At 43.1% G+C, this 21,585-nt stretch overlaps 1 protein-coding gene across 6 annotated transcripts in view; it reads left to right on the top strand.

Moving 5' to 3' along the window:
* The window catches only part of preb (prolactin regulatory element binding), an 87,159-nt gene that overhangs the window by 32,363 nt on the left and 33,211 nt on the right, over positions 1-21,585 (top strand). For 3 of the 6 annotated variants that reach the window (XM_048536189.2, XM_048536191.2, XM_059648805.1), the window contains 4 exons: positions 948-1,022; positions 1,135-1,259; positions 12,223-12,396; positions 20,042-20,114. In XM_048536189.2, coding sequence (XP_048392146.1) covers positions 948-1,022; positions 1,135-1,259; positions 12,223-12,396; positions 20,042-20,114 — 447 coding nt within the window. The remainder of the gene's footprint in view (positions 1-947; positions 1,023-1,134; positions 1,260-12,222; positions 12,397-20,041; positions 20,115-21,585) is intronic. The other 3 variants (XM_048536190.2, XM_059648806.1, XM_059648807.1) reach the window with 2 other exon arrangements.

Here is a 21,585-nt window from a genome sequence, read left to right as displayed (position 1 = left end):
TGTCATCTGCAAACCTGATGATCAGATCATCTATACCGTCCTCCACATAATTTATGTATATTACAAACAACAGTGGTCCCAACACCGGATCCCTGTGGAACACCACTGGTCACAGTTCTCCATTTTGATAATCCTCCTTCCACTACAGCTCCCTGTCTCCTGTTGCCCAACCAGCTAGTATCCATCCAGCTAGTACTCCCTAGACCCCATGCGACTTCACTTTCTCCGTCAGCCTGCCATGGGGAACCTTATCAAACACCTTACTGAAGTTCATGTATATGACATCTACAGCCCTTCCCTCATCTATCAACTTTGTCACTTCCTCAAAGAATTCTATCAAGTTGGTAAGACATGACCGTCCCTGCACAAAACCATGTTGCCTATCACTAATAAGCCCATTTTCTTCCAAATGTAGATAGATTCTATCCCTCAGTACCTTCACCAGCAGCTTCCCCACCACTGACGTCAGGCTCGCCACCCTATAATTACCTGGATTCTCCTTGCTACCCTTCTTAAACAAGGGGACAACATTAGCAATTCTCCAGTCGTCCAGGACCTCACCTGTGCTCAAGCATGCAGCAAAGATATCTGCTAAGGCCCCAGCTTTTTCCTCCCGCTTCCCTCAGTATCCTGGGATAGATCCCATCCGGACCTGGGGACTTGTCCACCCTAATGCCTTTTAGAATACCCAACACTTTCCCCAGCTCCTTATGCCAATTTGACCTAGAGTAATCAAACATCTATCCCTAATCTCAGCATCTGTCATATCCGTCTCATCTTTGAATACCAAAGCAAAGTACTCATTTATTTTCTCTGACTCCTCGCATAACTTCCCTCTTTTGTCCTTGAGTGGGCCAACCCTTTCTCTAGTTACCCTCTTGCTCCTTATGTATGAATAAAAGGCATTGGAATTTTCCATAACTGTGAAATATCCTGTAATTCCACAGCTCGGATGCATTCTACCTATCACCCCGAACCCTTACCCCCAACAATTGCAGTTTATCACAGTGTTTGACCCAGGGGTGAGTTTCCAACTACATATCCTCCTCTTCATCTGCTCTAATTTTGCCTTCCTTGTGGTGTTTGTTAACATTTGAAATATTAAATGAGTTGTCCTTTGTTCCTGAGTGACAGATAGTAACTGTGGGACGAGACTTCAAATGCTGTGTATGGAAGAATGACCAATTGGTGACAGATTTACGCTGGAATGAGAATATGCCTCACATTTCAGACAAGATGTACCGGTACCAAGCATGCAGGTGAGTGTATTTGCGCTCAATTTCGGACCCTAGTATAAAATGCTAAATTAGGCAGGATGATTAAAGCACATGGGATCCTTGGCTTTAAAACTGGAGGTAAGAGTACAAAAGAGACAATGATACTAAACCTGAGACAAGATGATGTAGAGCTAGATGTACACAGCAGGCCAAGCAGCATCAGAGGACCAGGAAGGCTGACATTTTGGGTCAGCAAAAAGGGTTCGGACCGGTAACGTCAGCTTTCCAGCTGCTCTGATGCAGCTTGGCCTGCTGTGTTCATCCAGCTCTACACCTTGTTATCTCAAATTCTCCAGCATCTGCAGTTCCTACTATCTCTATATTAAACCTAACATTGGTGGGTAAGTTGTTGTGTGTGATTCTGATAGATCGGATTTACATGCATTTGGAGAGGTAAGGAATGAATAGGGACAGTCAGCATGGCTTCATGCAAGGGAAATCACAAACCTTATTCAGTTTTTTGAGGAAGTAACCACAAAGATTGATGAGGGCAGAGTGGTAGACATTGTTTACATGGACTTTAATAAAACCCTTGATGAGGTTCTGCGTGGTGGACTAATTAGTAAAGTTAGATTGCATAGGATTCAGGGTAAGCTTGCTAATTGGATACAAAATTAGCTCTGCGGGAGGAGACAGAGGGTGATGGTGAAGGTTTGTTTTTCGGACTAGAGGCCTGTGACCAGCAGTGTTCCACAGGTAATGGTACTGGTTCCACTTTTGTCATTTTGTACAAATAATTTGGATGAGAATATAGTAAATTTGCAGATGACACCAAAATTGGAGGTACAGTGGACAATGCAGAATGTTATCTAAGATGACAAAGAGATCTCAATCAATTTAGTCAATGGGCTGAAGAGTAGAAGATGGAGTTTAATTTGTATAAATGCAAGGTATTGCATTTTGGTAAAACAAACTAGGGCAGGACTTGTACAATTAATGGTAGGGCCCTGGGTAATGTTGCAGTTCAGAGAGACCTAGGAGTTCAAGTACATAATTCTCTAAAATTTGCATCCCAGGTAGATAGGATGGTTGAGACATTTAGCACGCTTGCCTTCATTGCTCAGATGTTTTGAGTATAGGAGTTGGAACATCCAAGACATTGGTGAGGCTTCATCTGGAGTACTGTATGCAGTTCTGGTTGCCTGCTTTACCCCTGAGAGGTTTCAGAAACGATTTACCAGGATGTTGCCAGGAATAGAGAATTTGAGTTATAAAACAGGCTTGATAGAATGGAACTTTGTTCACTGGAGCATGGGAGGTTGAGGGCTGACCTTGAGAGAAGTTTATAAAATCAGGAGAGTTGTAGATAAGATTATAGAATCCCTACACTGTTGAAATAAGCCATTTGGCCCATCAAATCCACAACAACTCTCCAAAGAGGATCCCACCCAACCCCGTAATCACATAACCCATCTAACCTACACAAAGCCTCATAGTGCCAGGTTCTGTTGCAGCCTCAGGTGACTGTCTGTGTGGAGTTTGCACATTCTCCCCAAGTCTGCGTGGGTTTCCTCCGGGTGCTCTAGTTTCCTCCCACAGTCCAAAAATGTGCAGGTGAGGTGAATTGGCCATGCTTAATTGCCCATAGTTTTTCCAGGGTGTGTGGGTTATAGGGGGATGCGTGTGGGTGCGATGCTCCAAGGGGCAGTGTAGACTTGTTGGGCCGAAGGGCCTGTATCCACACTGTAGGGAATCTAATCTTTGGACTGTGGGAGGAAATCACAGCATCCAGTGGAAATACACGCACACATGGGGGTGAAAATGTGCAAACTCCACACAGACAGTCGCCCAAGGGTGGAATCAAACTCAAATCCCTGGCATTGTTAGGCAGCAATGCTAAACACTGAGCCACTGTGCTGCCCTGCGTGAATAGTGAGGATTTTTTTTCCCTAGGGTAGAGGAATTCAAAACAATGGGGTATATTTTGCAACTTAGGAAAAAGATTTACAAAGGACCTGGGAGGTAACTTTTTTAAACAGTGCATGGTTAGTGTGTGGAATGAACTCCAGAGGAAGTGATGGATGCAGATACAGTTGCAATGTTTAAAAAGCTCTGGATAAGTACATAAGTAGGAAAGGTTTGGAGGGATATGGACTATAAACTGTGGCAGGTGGGACCTGTTTAGTTTGGAAATGTGGTTGGCATGGACTAGTTGGGTTAAGTGTTGGTTTCCATGCTACGTGACTTTGACTCTAAATAGCAAAACAGCGTAGAAGAGAGAAGCTAATTTTCTGTGCTGCCTTCTTAAAACACTGAAGTCTCTCTGCTGTATGTAGACGTACAATGCAGTTAGGGAGACAATGCTAGGATTTTGACCCAGTGACAGCGGAGGAATGGTGAAGCATTTCCAAGTCAGGATAGTGAGAGCATTGGAAGAGAACTCGCAGCTGGTGGTGTTCCCATATATCTGCCAACCTTGTCCCCTGGGTGGTGGTAGTCATAGGCTTGGAAGGAGCTCTCCTTGGTTAATTACTGGAGTACATGTTGTAGATAGTCCACACTGCTACTGAACGTCAGTGGTGGAGTGATTGAATGTTTTTGGATAATTGTCAGTCAAGTGGTATGCATTGCCCTGAATAATTCAAGCTTAAGTGTTGCCTGGATGAATACTACTCCGTTACCCTCTTGACTTGTGCTTTGCAGATGTTGGACAAGCTTTCAGGAGTCAGGAGGTGAGTTTCTTGGTCCAGTATTCCTAACCTGTGTCTTGCTGTTGCAACCACTGTATTTAATGACAAGTCCTGTTCAGTTTCTGGTCAAAGATAACTTTATAAGATAAAGTTGATTGTGACAGATTGAGTGATGCTAACACACAAGGCATAGTTAGAATGTCTCTCGTTGGAAATGGTCATTTCTTGTCACTTGGGTAGCGCAAATGTTAATTGTCACTTGTCAACCCAAGCCTGATGTTGTCTAGGTCTTGTTGCACTTAGGCATGGACTGCTTCGGTACCTGAGAGGTCACGAATGGTGCTGAACACTGTAATCATGAGTGAACATCCCCAGTTCTGATCTTCTGATGGAGGGAAGGACTTTGATCAAGCAGCTGAAGATGTTTGGACTTAGAACACTGTCTGAGGAACTCCTGCAGAGATATCCTGGCGTTGAGATGACTGAGCTCCAATAACTATGAACATTTTATGTACCAAGTATGACTCCAACTTTCGGAGACCTTTTCCCCAATTCCTATTGATTGCAGTTTTGCCAGGCTGCTTGATGCCACCCTGAAATCAGACATGGTCTTGATGTCAAAGGCTGTCACTGTCTCTGAACCTTGGGAATTCAGCTCTTCTGCCCATGTTTGAATCAAAACTGTCATGAGATTAAAGAGTAGGCATGTGTGCGGTGTGGCGAGAGATGTTTTGACCTCGACTGCTTTCTGTGGTAGTGTAATCCATAACTCCCCCCTCGCTTCTCATTTTTAAATGGTTTACCCCATAACGTTAAACTGTGTGTGAATGACATTGCTCAGTCTGCAAGTGTGACACCAGTCATACAGACATTTGTATTTCAGCACACCATCATGCTGTCATGCATGTGTTTCTTGTGTGTTCTAGCTGACCTAACACAATCCGGGGGAGCGATGCCATTTTTTTCTGCCAAGGCACTTTATAGCCTTCGAAACTATACGGTCTTCAGCAACCTTGCGCCATAGATGTTGCTCCATTTTGACTTGTTTTAAACACCAGAACTAGTCGTATGTTGTTCTCTTATTTTGGCTGTCAGTCAGAGCTGACCTTCGTTCTGCTTTTAACCCGTGGACCAGTATTTTGTTTTGTTGTTACACCCTTTACCACATTATGGTCCTAGCCGATGATAATACTGGGCAAATCAAATCCTAGATTAAAAACCGGAAGAACTGTAGATGCTGTAAATCAGGAATAAAAATAGAAGTCCCTGGAAGCTGAGCTGGTCTGGCAGCATCTGTGATGGAAAAATTAGAGTTAATGTTTCAGGTCCGGTAACGGCCACCGGACCCGACACGTTAACTCTGATTTTTTTTTTTCCCTTCACAGATGCTGCCAGACCAGCACAGCTTCTAGGGACTTCTATTTTCATTCTTGAAGTCAAATCCTAGGGTGAGTTTCAATAGTCCAGTTTGATAGACCATAAGTTTTTCTTACTGTTTGCCAGGGAGGTCAGTTCCTGGGCATATTGGCAAGAGGCTACCAATATTCTGGTAGCAAAAGAGCATTATGTAGTGACTCCTTACTTGCTGCTAAAGCTTCTTGCTCAGCTAACATTGTTGAAATCAGTTTCTTTTTGGAAATTTTGTGCTTTCATTCAGTGCTGTTTTCTCCAGTTACTGCCTTTCCCTGAGGCCCTTTTAAAACAAACTGGTCTCAACTAACTTTATACGTTACATGGGTTCTCTAAATTTCATCTCTTCAACAGTCTTGTAGGATGTGTTCTTCTCTGATAACCATCTGCTTTTGGAACCACTTTATCACTGACTAATAATTGCCTCAGGACCAAAAGCTTGGCATAACTGCTTGGAAACTGCTATAAACTGTTCCTCTGATATACAAAGAACAAAGAAAATAACAGCACAGGAACAGGCCCTTAGGGCCTCCAAACCTGCACCGATATGAAAGATCTCTTCTCTCCACATGATCCTGCTTCAGGCCCACATTGTGATTTTCCTTTTCTGGGTTTTAAATCTCAAATCAGCAAACACCTTAGTAATTATCTGCATAGGTGGTTTGCTGTTTGTTTATTGAAATCACATGAGCTTTTGTGAATGCAATGCTGCTTTGAACTGACTGTTCAAAGTGACATTCTGACCTTTTTACAAGCAAAGATGAACTTCGCAGAACTGAGAATGAAAATTTATTTTTCTACCATTTCAAGAACCCAAGTTCCCAAGCAACAATAAGATTATGAACCTTCATTAAACTTCCTGTGCCTTTTGTTCTATGATACCTTATGATTATTAATCTTGCTCACCCACTAATTTTAGGCAAGACCTTCTACTTGCCCTTTCTGCCTCTTTTAACGGCATTAAATCCATCATGCATCTAGTTCTGTTCAGTTCAGAATAAGAGTCAAATTGGACTCAGTCTTAAAAATTTCTCTGTGGTTTCTGCAAGAATTGTTGAGTTTCTCTGCACTTTTGACTTTATTTTAGATTCCCAGCATTCACTGCATTTTTGCTTTTTATGTTTAGATATTACTAGATATGAAAGAAAGCAGTGTGAAGGACAACTTTTCTCTGAGATAAAGGCTGAGTGAGTGAACTGGAAGTTCATTTGGGAATTCTGTGCATAGGGGATCAAAGTGCTTTTAGTAAGATTTACCCCGCAAGACCTAAACACTGCAAAACAAGAGGTGTGTGAGGAAAGAATCTAATCTGCAATGAGAGTGGCAGCTGAGTGATGTCAAGAGTCATAGTGACATGCATGTAAGGAAAGAAGTTTTTTTTATTAATTGTGGGGTTCTGGGTGTCGCTGGCCAGCATTTATTGCCCATCCCTGGTTGCCCTTGAGAAACATAGAAATTAAGTGCCGAAGTAGGCTATTTGGCTTTTCAAGCCTGCACCACCATTCAATATGGTTATGCAGTTTCAGTATCCCGTTCCGGCTTTCTTTCCATACCTCTTGATCCTGTAGCCACAAGGGCCATGTCTACCTCCCTTGAATATATCTGATGAACTGGCCCCAACAGGTTCCTATGGAATTCCATAGGTTCACAACTCTCTTGAGTGAAGAAATTATTCTTCATTTCAGCCCTGAATGGTTAACCCCTTTATTCTTAGACTGTGACCCCTGTTATTGGTATTTATCAATATTGGGAATATTCTTCCTACATCTAGCCTGGGGTGTCCCATCAGGATTTTATATTTTTGTTTGAGATCCTCCCTCATTCTTCTAAGTTCCAGTGAGTGCAAACCTAGTTGATCCAGTTTTTCTTTATATATCAGTGCTGCCATCCTCGAAATCAGTCTGGTGACCCTTTGCTGCACTTTGTAGGACGGATATCAAACAACGATGCATCAGAATATAGGAAGGAGATAAAAGGCTTTATGATGTGCAGTGATAACCTTCCCTCCATATTGGCAAAAGTAAAGAACTGATTATTGACGTCAGAAAGAAAGGAGGAGACGATGCCACCGTCTGCCTCAGTGGGGCAGTGAAAGAGTTGACAACGTCAAGTCCTAGGAGTAATGATAACTGAAAACCTGTCCCAGACTTCCCACATAGATACGATGGTGAAGAAGGCACAAAAATGCCTCCTCTTCCTCAGACAGTGCAGGACATTTGGCATGTCCATAAGAACATTTACACCTTTCGTTGCGGTAGAAAGGTTGCCAACATCGTCAAAGATCCATTCCACCCGGGTAATGATCTCCTACAACCTCTTCTCTCAGGCAGAAGATACAGAAGCCTGAACACGCACACCTGCAGGTTCAAGAACAGCTTCTTCCCTGCTATTACTAGACTGATGAATGGCTCTGTAACTTCAAATAATGCTGATGTTGTTAATGTGATTTTTGCCCAGTGCACGGTGAAACCCGTGTGCTTTATTCTGTCCAAGTTTTTTTTTCACCCTATGATTTGTATGTCCTTTTTCACTATGATCTGCCTGTACTGCTCACAAACAAAGCTTTTCACTGTACTTAGGTACAAGTGATGTCAGTCAGTTGCTCAATAACAATGTCTTTCCTCAGGTTAGGAGACCAGAATTGCGCACAATGTTCAAGTTGTGGCCTTGCCAACACCCTGTATAACTGTAACAAGGCATGCTTACTCTGATACTTAAATCCTCTCGCTATGAAGGCCAGCATGCCCTTAGCTTCCCACACTGCCTGCTGCACTTACATACCAACCTGCAGCGACTGTCCCACCATGACACGCAGGTCTCATTGCAGTTCCCCTTTTCCTGAACTGCCACCATTAAGATAATAATCTGCCTTCCTGTTTTTGGGACCAAAGTGGGTAACCTCACATTTATCCACAGTATATTGCATTTGCTAAGTATTTGCTCACTTAGCCAGTCTGTCCAAGTCATCCTGCAACCTCTTAGCATACTCCTCGCAGCACACACTGTCACCTGGCTTAGTGCCATGGTGCAAATCAGAGATATTGTGTTTAATTCCTTCATCCAAATCATTGCATATTGTGAATAGTTGGGATCCCAGCACTGAACCCTGCAGCACCCCATTTGCCACTCTGAAAAGGACCTGTTTATTCCAGCTCTCTGTTTCCTCAAAGAATACCAGAAGATTTGTCAAGCCTGATTTCCCTTTAGTGAACCCATGCTGACGTTGGACGGATCATGTCACCATTTTCCATGTTTTCTCTCCCTCCTTTTTAAAAAAAATAAGTGGTGTTACATTAGCTACCCTCCAGTTCATTGGAACTTCCAGAGTCTATGGAAAATGATGTTCAATACATCTAATGTAATTAGGGAGGGAATTCTGTGATTTAGACTCAGCAACAGTAAGGGAACAGTGGTTTACTTCCAAGTGAGAATGGTGAGTGTCTTGGAGGGGAACTTGCAGGGGATGGTGTTCCCATGTATCTGCTACCCTTGCCCTTCTAGATGGAAGTGGCTCTGGAAGGTGGTATATCAAGATCTTTGGTGAATTTCTGCAGTGCATCTTTGTAGGTAAAACACATTGCTGCTAATGAGGTATTGGTAGTGGAAGGAGTGGATATTTGTGGATATCCACTAACGAAGTGGGCAACTTCATTCAGGCAAGATTGTTCCAAACATTCACCATCCTGTGTGTGTGGCAGTGCTTTCCAATAACTCTCCTGTATAGTCTAGCCCTAATTCTTGGCCCATAGTTCTAGAAAGCCTAACCAGTGGAAGTAGTCTGTCTTTATCTATCATTTATCTTCATGTTGGTATCTTGAAGACTTTGATCAGATCATCCCTTAATTAAACTTCTAAATTCTTGAAAAATCGGGCCTAATGTGTGCAGTCTCCTCATAACATAACCCCTGAAGTCTCAGTATCATTCTTGTAAACCTACATTTTATTCAGTCCAAAGTTAATATATCCTTTCTCAGATGTGCCCAGATCTACTCTCAGTGGGATCTAACCAGGGTTTTGTGTAACCACAGGATGAGTTGTGCATTCTTGTACTTCAGTTCTTTTAGGGGTAAAGGCCAGCATTTCATTAGCTTTCTTAATGTGCAGTGAATGCTGCCGAGCCAGTGACGCCCTCGTCCTGTGAATGAATAAAGGAAAAAAAAATTCTTCTCTGGGCCTGTTTGTGACATTTTAAAATCCCAGAGTCTCTTTGGAGATCCTCTGCATTTAACTTCATATCTTCTAGAAAGTACTTGATCTATCCTTTTCTTTGTCCAAAATAGATTGCTTACGTTGAAATCTATTTGCCAAAGTTTGCCCATTCACTTTGCACTAAATTACAAAGCAATACCGATAGACTATAATTTACGCAGTCTACAATGCTGCCTAACTTTGTCATCAGCAGATTTGGATATGTGACTTTTCGTGCCATTATCCAAGTTGCTCGTAAATAATGTGAATAACTGAGATGCTAACACTTGATGGACACCACTGGTCATATCCTGCTAATTTGAGTACTTACTCATTGTTCCTACTTTCTGCCACTTGACACTCGGCTAATTTCCCAGGCATATCAGTAGTTTGCCCTCAATTCCATGGGCTTCCATTTTAGTTAATGCTGTCTTATGTGGGTCTTTGTCAGATGCCTTCTGGAAGTTCATATAAACAAAATCTATTGACATTTTTGCTGTCTATTAACTGCATCACCTTTTCAAAAATTCAGAGGGGTTTGCCAGGTATGACCTACCTGTCCTGAATCTGTGCTGGCTCTCCCTTCTTATCTGAAAATGCTCAAGGTGTTCAGTTACCCTATCCTTGACAAGAGATGTCAACAATTTATCTGCAGCAGATGTTATGCTTGCTGCTCTGTAATTTCCTAGTTTTTCTCTTTTGCCATTCTTAAAAAGCAGAGGGATGTGCATTTTCCAAACCAGAGGGATGACTCCTATATCTAGGAAACTCTGGAAAAATTGTGCTGCAGTGTGTTTCCCTACTTCCTTTCACACCCTCGAGCAGATGTAGATAGTGGATACAATAGTAGTAAACTTCTGGGAATTATTGGTTTTGAAAATCTGCCAATATACCACCTTTATTTAAAAGGGGAAGGAGTCAGAAAAGTCAGGAACTGTCTTGACTAGATTGGGCCTCTATTTGCTGAAATAAAGAATGAGAGGTGACCTTGAAATATACAAGATGCTTAGAGGAGAAACTTCTTCTGTCTGGGTTGTGAATCTGTGGAATTCTTTACCACAGGGGCCTGCTGAGAATGTGTCATTAAATATACTCATGACTCAGATAGACAGACTGAATTTTAATCAGTAAACGAGTCAAGGGGTATAAGGGAAAAACCAAGAAAGTGGATCTAAGAATTACAAGATCAGCCATGATCTCATTCAGTGGCAGAGCAGACCTGTTGGGCTAAATGGCATACAACTTCTCTTCTGTCTTGTAGTCTTATCCTATTAACATGGTTGATTTTGCTGGTGGAAAACAGTGAGCGTGCATAAATGGGTCTTCTTCTTAACGACAAGATGTGACAAGTGGAATCCTACATGGTTCTGTGCTAGAGCGTCAGCTTTTACAATTTATGCAATGACTTGAATGAAGGGAGCAAAGGTGTAGTCACTAAATTTGAAGATGACAGAAAGGCAGGCAAGAAGGTACGTTGAGGACATAGAAGAAGTTGCAAATGAATATATAGATATTTTAAGTGAGTGGTCAAAAATCTAGCAGATGGAATAAAGTATGTGAAAATGTAAATTGTTCACCTTGGCAGAAAGAATTAGAAAAACACAACACTACTTAAACAGAACGATTGCAGAATTCATAGGTGCAGCAGAACCTGGGTGTTCTGCATGAGTCACAAGAGGATGGTATGCAAGTCCAAAAAACAATCAAGAAGGCTAATGGAGTATTTCCTTTATTACAAAAGGCATTGGAAATAAAAATTAAAGATGTTGTGCTTCAGTTTTACAGGAAGTCAACAAGACCACCTCTTAAATATTGTGTGCAGTTTTGGGTTCCTTATTTAAGGAAAGATGTAAAAGTATTGAAGGCGGTTCAGAGGAATTTTACTCAATTGATACCTGGAATGAGTAGGTTGTTTTATGAGAAAAGATTGCGTAGGTTGCTTGTTTCCACTGGAGTTCAGAAGAGTGAGGGTGGTCTGACTGAAGTCACTAAGATCTTAACTGTCTCAAAGTAAACATGGAAAATATGTTTACTCTGGTAAATACTGAATTTGGGGAAACTGGTTTAAAATGAAGAGTTGCCTTTTTAGTAAAGAGATGAGGGGAATTTTTTTCTGTCAGAGCTGTTCAATTTTGAAATTCTCTGCCTAGACAGAGCTAGTAGAGGCAGGGCCATTCAATATTTTTAAAGTATAAGTGAATCCTTTTTTTGAGCAAGGAAATCAAAGGTTATCAGTAGACAGATTGGAATATGGAGTTCACAGAACATATTTGTATAGGTATTCCTTAGAATCTCTACAGCGTGGAAAAAGAGCATTCAACCCACTGAGTCCACACTGACCCTCCAAACAGCATCCCACCCAGATTCCCCCCATCCCCGGAACTCTACATTTCCCATGGCTAATCCAGCTAAACTGCACATCCCCAGATACTGGGCAATTTAAAAAGGCCAATCCACCTAACCTACACGTCTTTGGACTGTGGGAGGAAACCACAGCACCCAGAGGTAACCCACATGGACATGGGAGAACATGCAAACGCCACACAGTCACTGGAGGCTGGAAGCAAACCCAGGTCCTTGGTTCTGTGAGGCAGCAGTGCTAACCACTGAGTGGCATTGGTGAGACCATACCTTGAATACTTGTCCCATGAATAAATCAAAAAGTTACGCTCTGGTCATGTTTCTGTTGTTGCTCACAAATTTCCGGTCATTTGCAGGTTTGGCAAGGTTGAGGATGATAAGGACACCTTCCGTCTGTACACAGTGCAAATCCCACACAAACGGGAACGCAAACCTCTCCAGTGTTACATCAGCAAATGGGATGGGAAGAACTTCCTGCCACTGCTCACCAGTGATTGTGGAAATGAAGTGATCTCTGCAATGTCAGTCAGGTACGCAATTTGTAATTATTGATTCATGAGATGTAGGCTTTGCTGACAGACATACTAAATCAAGGTTTTTCCTTGCTGTTCACAGAGGAGGACACCAGGACCATTCCAATAATAACAAATCATAGATTTTATGGAAAGGGAGGAACTTAGAACAATAATCATTATGAGGAAAAAGTACTGAACAAACTATTGAAATTTCCTGATGGCCTACATCCTTGAGTCAGAAAGGAAGTCATAATAGATCCACTGGTTATAGTATTCCAAAATCCATTGGATTCTGGAGAAGTTCAGTGGATGGTAATCCCCTTATTCAAAAAGGGAGGCAAGCAGAGAGTAGGAGACCACAGACCATTGGCAAATTGTTCGAATCTATGATTAAGAAAGTAATAATACATACCGAAATTCGTCAAAGTAAGCATGGTTTTATGAAGGGTAAATCATGTTTGACCAATTTGCTAGAGTTCTTTGAAGATGTAACAAGTAAAATAGGTAATGGGTTATCCTGTAGATGTAGTTTATCTGGACTTAAAGAAGGCATTTGATAAAGAACCACACAAAAAGTTAATACACAGGGTAAAGTCACATGGGATCAGGGATAATTTATTAACTTGGATAGAGGATTAGCTAACCAACCAAAAGCAGAGAATTGTGCTAAATGTGCCTTTTTAGCAAGATGTAACTAGCGGAGTTTGGTCACTGGATCCCAACTATTTACAATCTATAATGACTAGAACGCAGGGATAACAGTTAAGGTGGTCACATTTGCAGATGACACTAAAATAGGTTGGAAAGTTACATTGAAGAAATCAGAAATCTACAAACGGATATGGATTGGTTAGTTGTATGCTTGCCTTTCCAAATACATGTAAATCCTGTCCCTCCAACAACTTTTTCACCAGTCTACACCTCCCTGGCTTTTCCTTACCACCTTTCTTAAATGTCAGCCCACTTAATTTTTTTTTTAAAAAGGCAAAATACTGCATATGCTGGAAATCTGAAGTAGACATTCTTAGAAGCCCTTTCAGCATCTGTGGTGATTAACAGATTTAATGTCACAGATTAGTGGCCTTGCTTCAGAACTCTGAAAGATCGTCAGCCTGTGATGTTGAGTTTCTGCCAATACAGTTGCTCCATGACCCACTAAGTACTGCTGTTCTGTGTCAATAAACATCTGCACAAATTATAATTGCAGCATTTTCTTTAGATTCCACTAACTATTATCAAAATTACTACCAGATTCAACAAGGGGATCCCCTATTCATCCATCTTCTTCCTCAACGAAGCACACCCCAGGACTGTGTGGTTGACAGGGCCCTCAGCCAGGCCTGACCCATCTCCCATGCTTCAGCGACCCCCACCCCCCCAACACCCTCTCTCTCCCATCCTACAACAGCAATAAGGCCCCCTTGTCCTCACCTACCATCCCAACAGCATCTACATCCAGAGGATCAATTCCACCACCTCCAGCAGGATACCACCACGAGACACACATTCCCCTCCCCTCTCTTGTTAGCCTTCCACAAGGACTATTCACTACTGGATGCCCTGATCCTCTCCTTCACTCACAACACTCCCCAACAGCCCCACAGCACCTTCCCCTGCAACCACAGAAGGTGAACCATCTGCCCTTTTACTTTCTCCCTCCTCAGTATCCAAAAGGCCCAAGCACACCTTTGAGACGAAGCAGCGCTTCACTCAATCAAGTCTGCTGCATTCGCTGCTCACAGTATGGTCTCTTCTACATTAGGGAAACAGGAGTGTAGACTGGGTGATCATTTCACAGAACATTTATGTTCTTTCCACAAAAAGGCGTTCAACTTCTAATTGCCTGCCACTTAAACACACTACCTTGTTCCCTGGCCAGCACCTGTGTCTCAGGCTTGCTGCACTGATTCAGCAAACCTCATTTTTCTCTGGAATTCTGCAATCCCTGACACAGTATAGAGTTCAATAATTTTAGGGCTTGAGGCACCTTCTCCCATGGCCTTGGCCCAAACCCCTCACATCGGTCTTGTTACCAGAGATAACAAGGTGTAGAGCTGGATGAACACTGCAGGCCGAAAAGCATCATAGGAGCAGGAAGGCTGACATTTCGGGCCTAGACCTTTCTTCAGAAATGGTGGGGGGGGAAGGAGGGTGTTCTGAAATAAATAGAGAGAGGGGGGAGGCAGATAGTAAATGGATAAAGGAGAAGATAGGTGAAGAGGAGACAGACTGGTCAAAGAGACAGGGTTGGAGCCAGTAAAGGTGAGGGTAGTTGGGGAGGTAGTGAGGAGATAGGAGGATGGACAGGTCAAGGGGGTGGGGTGAGGTTAATAGGTAGGAGATGGGGGTGGGACTTGAGGTTGAGGTAGGGGATAGGTGGGAGGAAGAGCAGGTGAGGGGGGTAGGGACGAGCTGGGCTGGTTTTGGGATGCTGTAGGGAGAGGGGAGATTTTAAAGCTTGTGAAGTTGAGGTGGGAGGAAGGATAGATTAGGGAGGTGGGGACGCGCTGAGCTGGTTTTGGGATGCGATAGGGATAAGGGGAATTTTGAAGCTTGTGAAGTCCACATTGCTACCATTGGGCTGCAGGGTTCTCAAGTGGAATATAAATTAGAACGTAGAACATAGAACAGTACAGCGCAGAACAGGCCCTTCGGCCCTCGATGTTGCGCCGGCCTGTGAACTAATCTAAGCCCATCCCCCTACAATATCCCATCATCATCCATATGCTTATCCAAGGACTGTTTAAATGCCCCTAACGTAGCTGAGATCACTACATTGGCAGGCAGGGCGTTCCACACCCTTACCACTCTGAGTAAAGAACCTGCCCCTGACATCTGTCTGAAATCTATCACCCCTCAATTTGAAGCTATGCCCCCTCGTACAAGCTGATGTTATCATCCTCGGAAAAAGACTGTCACTGTCCATCCTGTCTAATCCTCTGATCATCTTGAATGTCCCTATGAAATCCCCTCATAGCTGCCTACTCTCCAATGAGAACAGATCCAAGTCCGTCAGCCTTTCTTCATAAGGCCTTCGCTCAAGACCAGGCAACATCCTGGTAAATCTCCTCTGCACCTTCTCCAATGCTTCCACATCCTTCCTGTAATGGGATGACCAGAACTGCGTGCAGTATTCCAAGTGAGGCCGCACCTGCATTTTGTACAGTTGCAGCATGACATCACCGCTCCGGAACTCAATCCCTCTAATGGGTTAGTAAGTTTGCAGATAACACTAAAGTCGGTGAAGTGGTGGACAGTGTGGAAGAATGTTGCAGGGAGACTTAGATAAACTGCAGAATTGGGCTGCAAGGTGGCAATGGAGTTCAATGCAGATAAATGTGAGGTGATTCACTTTGGGAAGAATAATAGGAAGGCAGAATACTGGGTCAATGGAAAGACTCTTGGTAGTGTGGATGTGCAGAGGCATTTTGCTGTCCATGTACATAGGTCCCTGTAGTTGCCACCCAGGTTGATAGTGCTGTTAAGAAGGCTTATGGCGTGTTAGGTTTTATTGGTAGAGGGATTGAGTTTTATTAAGAGAGTATTAAGGGCGTGGAATGTCCTTGCCAATGTAGTTAACTCAGCCCTGTTAGGGGCATTTAAACAGTCCTTGGATAAGCAGATGGTTTGTGATGGGATAGTGTAGGGGGATGGTCTTACATTAGATCACAGGCCGGCGAAACATTTACACGGAGGATCTTGATCGGCGCGGGCTTGGAGGGCCGCTGGGCCTGTTCCTGTGCTGAATGGTTCTATGTTCTATGGGTATTATTACTTAAATTGCTGGACAAGCAGCTTTGATTAGAAAAATTGTAAGAATCTACTGTTGGCTAACAACAGCCTCTGAACACTGTATCTCTCTGTCTCTCTCGTGTGCCCTTTCTTGTGCTTGCCTGTGTGTGTCTCTGCCTCTCGCTCTCTGTGTCTCGCTCGCGCTGCGTCTCGCTCCTCTGTTGACACGGCTGTTAAGAAGGCATACAGTGTTTTAGCTTTTATTAATAGAGGGATCGAGTTCCAGAACCAAGAGGTTATGGTGAAGCTGTACAAAACTCTGGTGTGGCCACACTTGGAATATTGTGTACAGTTCTGGTCACCGCAATATAAGAAGGATGTGGAAGCTTTGGAAAGGGTGCAGAGGAGATTTACTAGGATGTTGCCTGGTATGGAGGGAAGGCCTTACAAGGAAAGGCTGAGGGACTTGAGGCTGTTTTTCATTAGAGAGAAGGTTGAGAGGTGACTTAATTGAAACATATAAAATAATCAGAGCATTGGATAGGGAGAGCCTTTTTCCTAGGATGGTGACAGCGAGCACGAGGGAGCATAGCTTTAAATTGAGGGGTGAAAGGTATAGGACAGATGTCAGAGGTAGTTTCTTTACTCAGAGTAGTAAGGGAATAGAACGCTTTGCCTGCAACGGTAGTAGATTTGCCAACTTTAGGTACATTTAAATTGTCATTGGATAAGCATAGGGACGTACATGGAATAGTGTAGGTTAGATGGGCTTGAGATCGGTATGACAGGTCGGCACAACATCGAGGGCCAAAGGCCCAGTACTGTGCTGTAATGTTCTATGTTGTACATGCCTTCCTCCCTCAGCTGTTGAATTGGTACTCAATGTTGAATCACAGTTAGAGGAAGCATTGAGGATGACAAGGACACAAAATGTATTCTGGGTGTGGAATTTCAATATATTCTCTCTTCCCTGCTCTACCCTACTCTTCCCCCCCCCCCCCCCCCCCCCCCACAGCCTCTCACTGTCACCCATGCTCTCTCATCTTCCATAAGTGTGCTGTGGATCTTGAAAATGTCAAATATCAGGTTGTTAACTGTTTTCCATTTGCATCAGAAATCTAATCTGAAGATCTTCTGTCACTGTGCAACTGAAAGGAATTTGGGTGGTTTGTGTGTGGAATGAACTGCCAGAGGAAGTGGTAGATGAAGGTAGAGTTACAACATTTAAAAGGCATTTTCGCAGGTACATGAATAGGAAAGGTTTAGATGGTTATGAGTGTAACACAGGCAAGTGGGACTAGTTTAATTTGGAAAACTTGGTTGGCATGGATCACTTGGATTGAAGGATCCTTTACTATGCTGGATGACTGACTGTTTGCACTCAAACACTTGGCGTACAGGGACATTGGTCCTTTTGCCTATTTTCTTACATCCACAATACCTCTGCACAGCTGTGACTCTTATCCTGTCTGTGCATGAATGTGTCTGGTTGGGCTAAGGGCAATAGAATGATCCTGCACAGAAGCTTCATTAATCCCTGGTTTGGCCACTTAATAAATATATTAATTTTGAGGAAAGCTGGTAAAAGTTTCTCTCTCTCTTGTTCTAGATAACACAAGTAACAAAGAGAAACAGAATTACCATTTTGGTGATCCTATGAGACATTTATACTTTTATACAACCCATGAGCAATGGGACTCGATTCCCACTGCATTCCCGTCATCAAATTCATTACACCACTTCTTGATGAAACAAAAAATAAGGGACATAGCTGGAGAGTGAAGTGTCCTTTTAGGACAGTGATGAGAAAATTCTTTCTCTCCAAGAGTGCTGAGAAGATGGAATTCTTCCATGTGTAGTGGAGACTGGGAACTTATCCAACCCTGAATTTGATAAATTCTTGATAGACAAGGGTGATAAGGGTTACGAGAAGTTCAAACAGGAAAGTAGGGCTGGGACCACCACCAGATCAGCCATGATATTATTAAATCATGTAGAATTGAACTGCCAAATGGCATACTCCTCTTATGTTTATACTGCATTTCCCTTACGTAGATACTTAAGGAATGTTTGCTACAATTGTGTAATATGTTGGTGAGACTACATCTAAAGGACCATGTACAGTTTTGTTGGTGATCCTTGAGAAAAGGTACAAGTGCAAAGAAGGTTCACTTGAGTGAGTGCAGGAAGGAGGGGGATTAATTTTATGAGGAAAGGTTGGACAAGTTTGGGGCTGTTTCACTTTTGAAGATGAGGGATAATTTTATTGGAACATTAGGGCCTGTGGGGTTTTGATGGAGGAGGGATTAGTTGTTACCCTTTGTGATGGAGGTCGGGGCAGGGTATCATAGTTTAAAAATAAGGAGTCTCCTATTTAAGATGGATGTAAGGAAAGAAAAATTACTTTGCATTGGAGGTTCATTGGTAAGCAGAATTCATTTCCCTGGAGAGTAGCAGGAGCTGGATCATTGAATAAATTCTTGATTGGCAATGGCACAAGGTATATGGGAAAATTCACATACACGATCAGATTAGTGGTGACTTTCTCAGATGGCAGAGTGTGATCCAGTAGCCATATAGCCTGCTCCTCTCAACCTTGTGTAACTCAGATCTGCAATCCTTGCAGCAGAGATATAGATTATTAGCAACTTTTTGTTTCTCAATATCTACCTGCATGGCAACTCAAAAAAATGACAAGTACACAGCCCTTGTTTCCAAGATGAATCTGTTACCAGTTTTTCTGACTCTGCACATCCCTGAACTCATGCCCAGCACAACACTAGCTCTCTTTGGAGAGAGAATCGGTACAGCAAACCAAATCCTGGAGCGAGTCAGTGCATGAGTGCTATCTGTGATAACAAAGTGTGGGGCTGGATGAACACAGCAGGCCAAGCAGCATCTTAGGAGCCCAAAAGCTGACGTTTCGGGCCTAGACCCTTTTCCTTTGAAGGGTCTAGGCCCAAAACATCAGCTTTTGTGCTCCTAAGATGCTGCTTGGCCTGCTGTGTTCATCCAGCCCCACACTTTGTTACCTTGGATTCTCCAGCATCTGCAGTTCCCATTATCTCTTATCCATGAGTGCTACCTCTAATCTGTTGAGAGCCAACGACTCAACTGAGGTAGTGCAGTACTTAGGACATGAATATTTGGGACTGTGTGTCAGTAAGACATGTTCCCCCAGTGGGATAGAGGACAAAGAGCAATACAGCACATACACAGGCCTTTGGCCCACCAAGTCTGTATCAACGCATAGTATCTTCCTAAACTCAAAACCTTTTGCCTCTATCCAGCCCTTATTCCTCTACTCTCTGCCTGTTCACGCATCTGTCAAGATCCTCTTAAACGTTGCTGCTTCTGCAGCCTCTGGCAGCGCGCTCCAGGCTCTTAGCACCCAGATGCACATGATTGTAAAATGGATTGATGATTAGGCACTGAAAAGTTTCTCTTCATATCATTTCAAATGAAGCTTTCCATTTCTTTTTCTATTGGACATTTTAACTGTGCTTCACTTTATCTTGCTGATTGCCTCCCCAAAATTTGCACTGGTCCAGTGGTATTATCACTGGACTGCTAATCCAGAGAGCCAGGTAACATTCTGGGGACATGGCGTTGAATCCCACCATGGCAAATGGTGGAATTTGAATTCAACAAAATTGTACAATTAAGAGTCTAACGATAACCACGAATCCATTGTCAATTGTCAGAAAAAACCTACTTGCTTCACTAATGTCCTTAAGGAAACTGCCACCCTTAGCTGGTGTGGCCTACATGTGACTCCAGATCCACAGCCATGTTGTCAACTCTTAACTGCCCTTAGGGAAATTAGGAATGGGCAATAAATGTTGGTCCAGCCAGCAATGCCTCCATCCCATGAATGAATAAAAAAAAATCCATTGAATTTACAGTTACTGTCTTTTCCTCTTCATAGTGATTTGGGGACCTTTATTGGGCTTGGCACAGTGACAGGATCTGTGGCTATCTACATTGCATTTTCACTCCAGGTAATGTCACAAATTTCTGTCTTCCTTTCTCCAGTACGTTACTCTATTTTTGTCAAAATCTATGCCCTGCGGTGATCAGTGTCTCCATTTTTTTTTTAGTGCTTCATGAGATGTGGTTATCATTAGCTATTGCCCAACCCTAATTGCCCTGGAGATGTTGTTGCCTTGAACTGCTGCAGTCAAAACAGTGCAGAGTCACCACAACGCTGCTGGGAAAGTAATTCCAGGATTTTGTTTCAGCAATAGTGAAGGAAAGGTGATACAGTTCCAAGCCAGATGATGTGGAGCTTGGCTTCTTCACATTGTGTCACCATTCTCCAGACCAATCATGAGTGGCAAGGTGGCTCAGTGGTTAGCACTGCTGCCTCACAGCACCATGGACCCAGGTTCGATTTGACTCTCGGGCGACTGTCTGTGTGGAATTTCTCCCCATGTCTGTGTGGGTTTCCTCTGGGGGCTGGGGTTTCCTCCTACAGTCCAAAGATATGTAGGCTAGGTGGATTGACCATGCTAAATTTCCCGTAGTGACCAGGGATATATACATTAGGCCGGTTATAGGGGGATGGGTCTGGGTGAGATGCTCTGATGGTCAGTGTGGACTTGTTGGGCCGAAGGGCACTGCAGGGGGTTCTCTATGATCAATCAGCTACTTATTGCGGATTGAAACTCCACTGGGACAAACCACATGGCTGCAACTCGTCTGCTCCTCAGCTGTTCCTCCCCACTCCCTGACACTGTTTGAACAAATATCAATGTAAACAGCAGTTGTAATGAGTGTCAGAGAACTTGGTGGAGGAAGCTAGGGTCAAGTTCAGCTAGAGAGGATTACATGCAGGCAAGGAAGGAGCTTAAAAATGGTCTGAGGAGAGCCAGGAGGGGGCACGAGAAAGGCTTGGCAGAAGGAATCCGGGAAAACACAAAGGCATTTTACACTTACGTGAGGAATAACTCCCAGGGCAGAAATGGCTAGCACGAGGGGTCATAGTTTTAAGCTGGTTGGTGGAAAGTATAGAGGGGATGTCAGAGGCAGGTTCTTTACGCAGAGAGTTGTGAGAGCATGGAATGCGTTGCCAGCAGCAGTTGTGGAAGCAAGGTCATTGGGGTCATTTAAGAGACTGCTGGACATGCATATGGTCACAGAAATTTGAGGGTGCATCCATGAGGATCAATGGTCGGCACAACATTGTGGGCTGAAGGGCCTGTTCTGTGCTGTACTGTTCTATGTTCTATGTTCTATGTTCTAACTTGCTTTTAAGCAGCGCAGAAATCTTTTCCATAATCTGTTTTTTTTTAAAACAGTCATTTTCATATGTCAGTCCACAATTAATATCAGAACAAAGTAAAAATGTAACGTTCACCCTTCAAGAAAAATAAGCCAGCATGCAAGTTCATTGGATAATGGAAAGGCAAATGAATGTGGGCCTTTATTTCAATGGGAATACAGTACAAAAAGAGAGGTTTTACTGCAAGT

Source organism: Stegostoma tigrinum, chromosome 9, assembly GCF_030684315.1.
Source record: "Stegostoma tigrinum isolate sSteTig4 chromosome 9, sSteTig4.hap1, whole genome shotgun sequence".
Taxonomy (NCBI): domain Eukaryota; kingdom Metazoa; phylum Chordata; class Chondrichthyes; order Orectolobiformes; family Stegostomatidae; genus Stegostoma; species Stegostoma tigrinum.
Note: the sequence above shows the minus strand (reverse complement) of the source record. Positions and strands in the feature narration are given on the sequence as shown.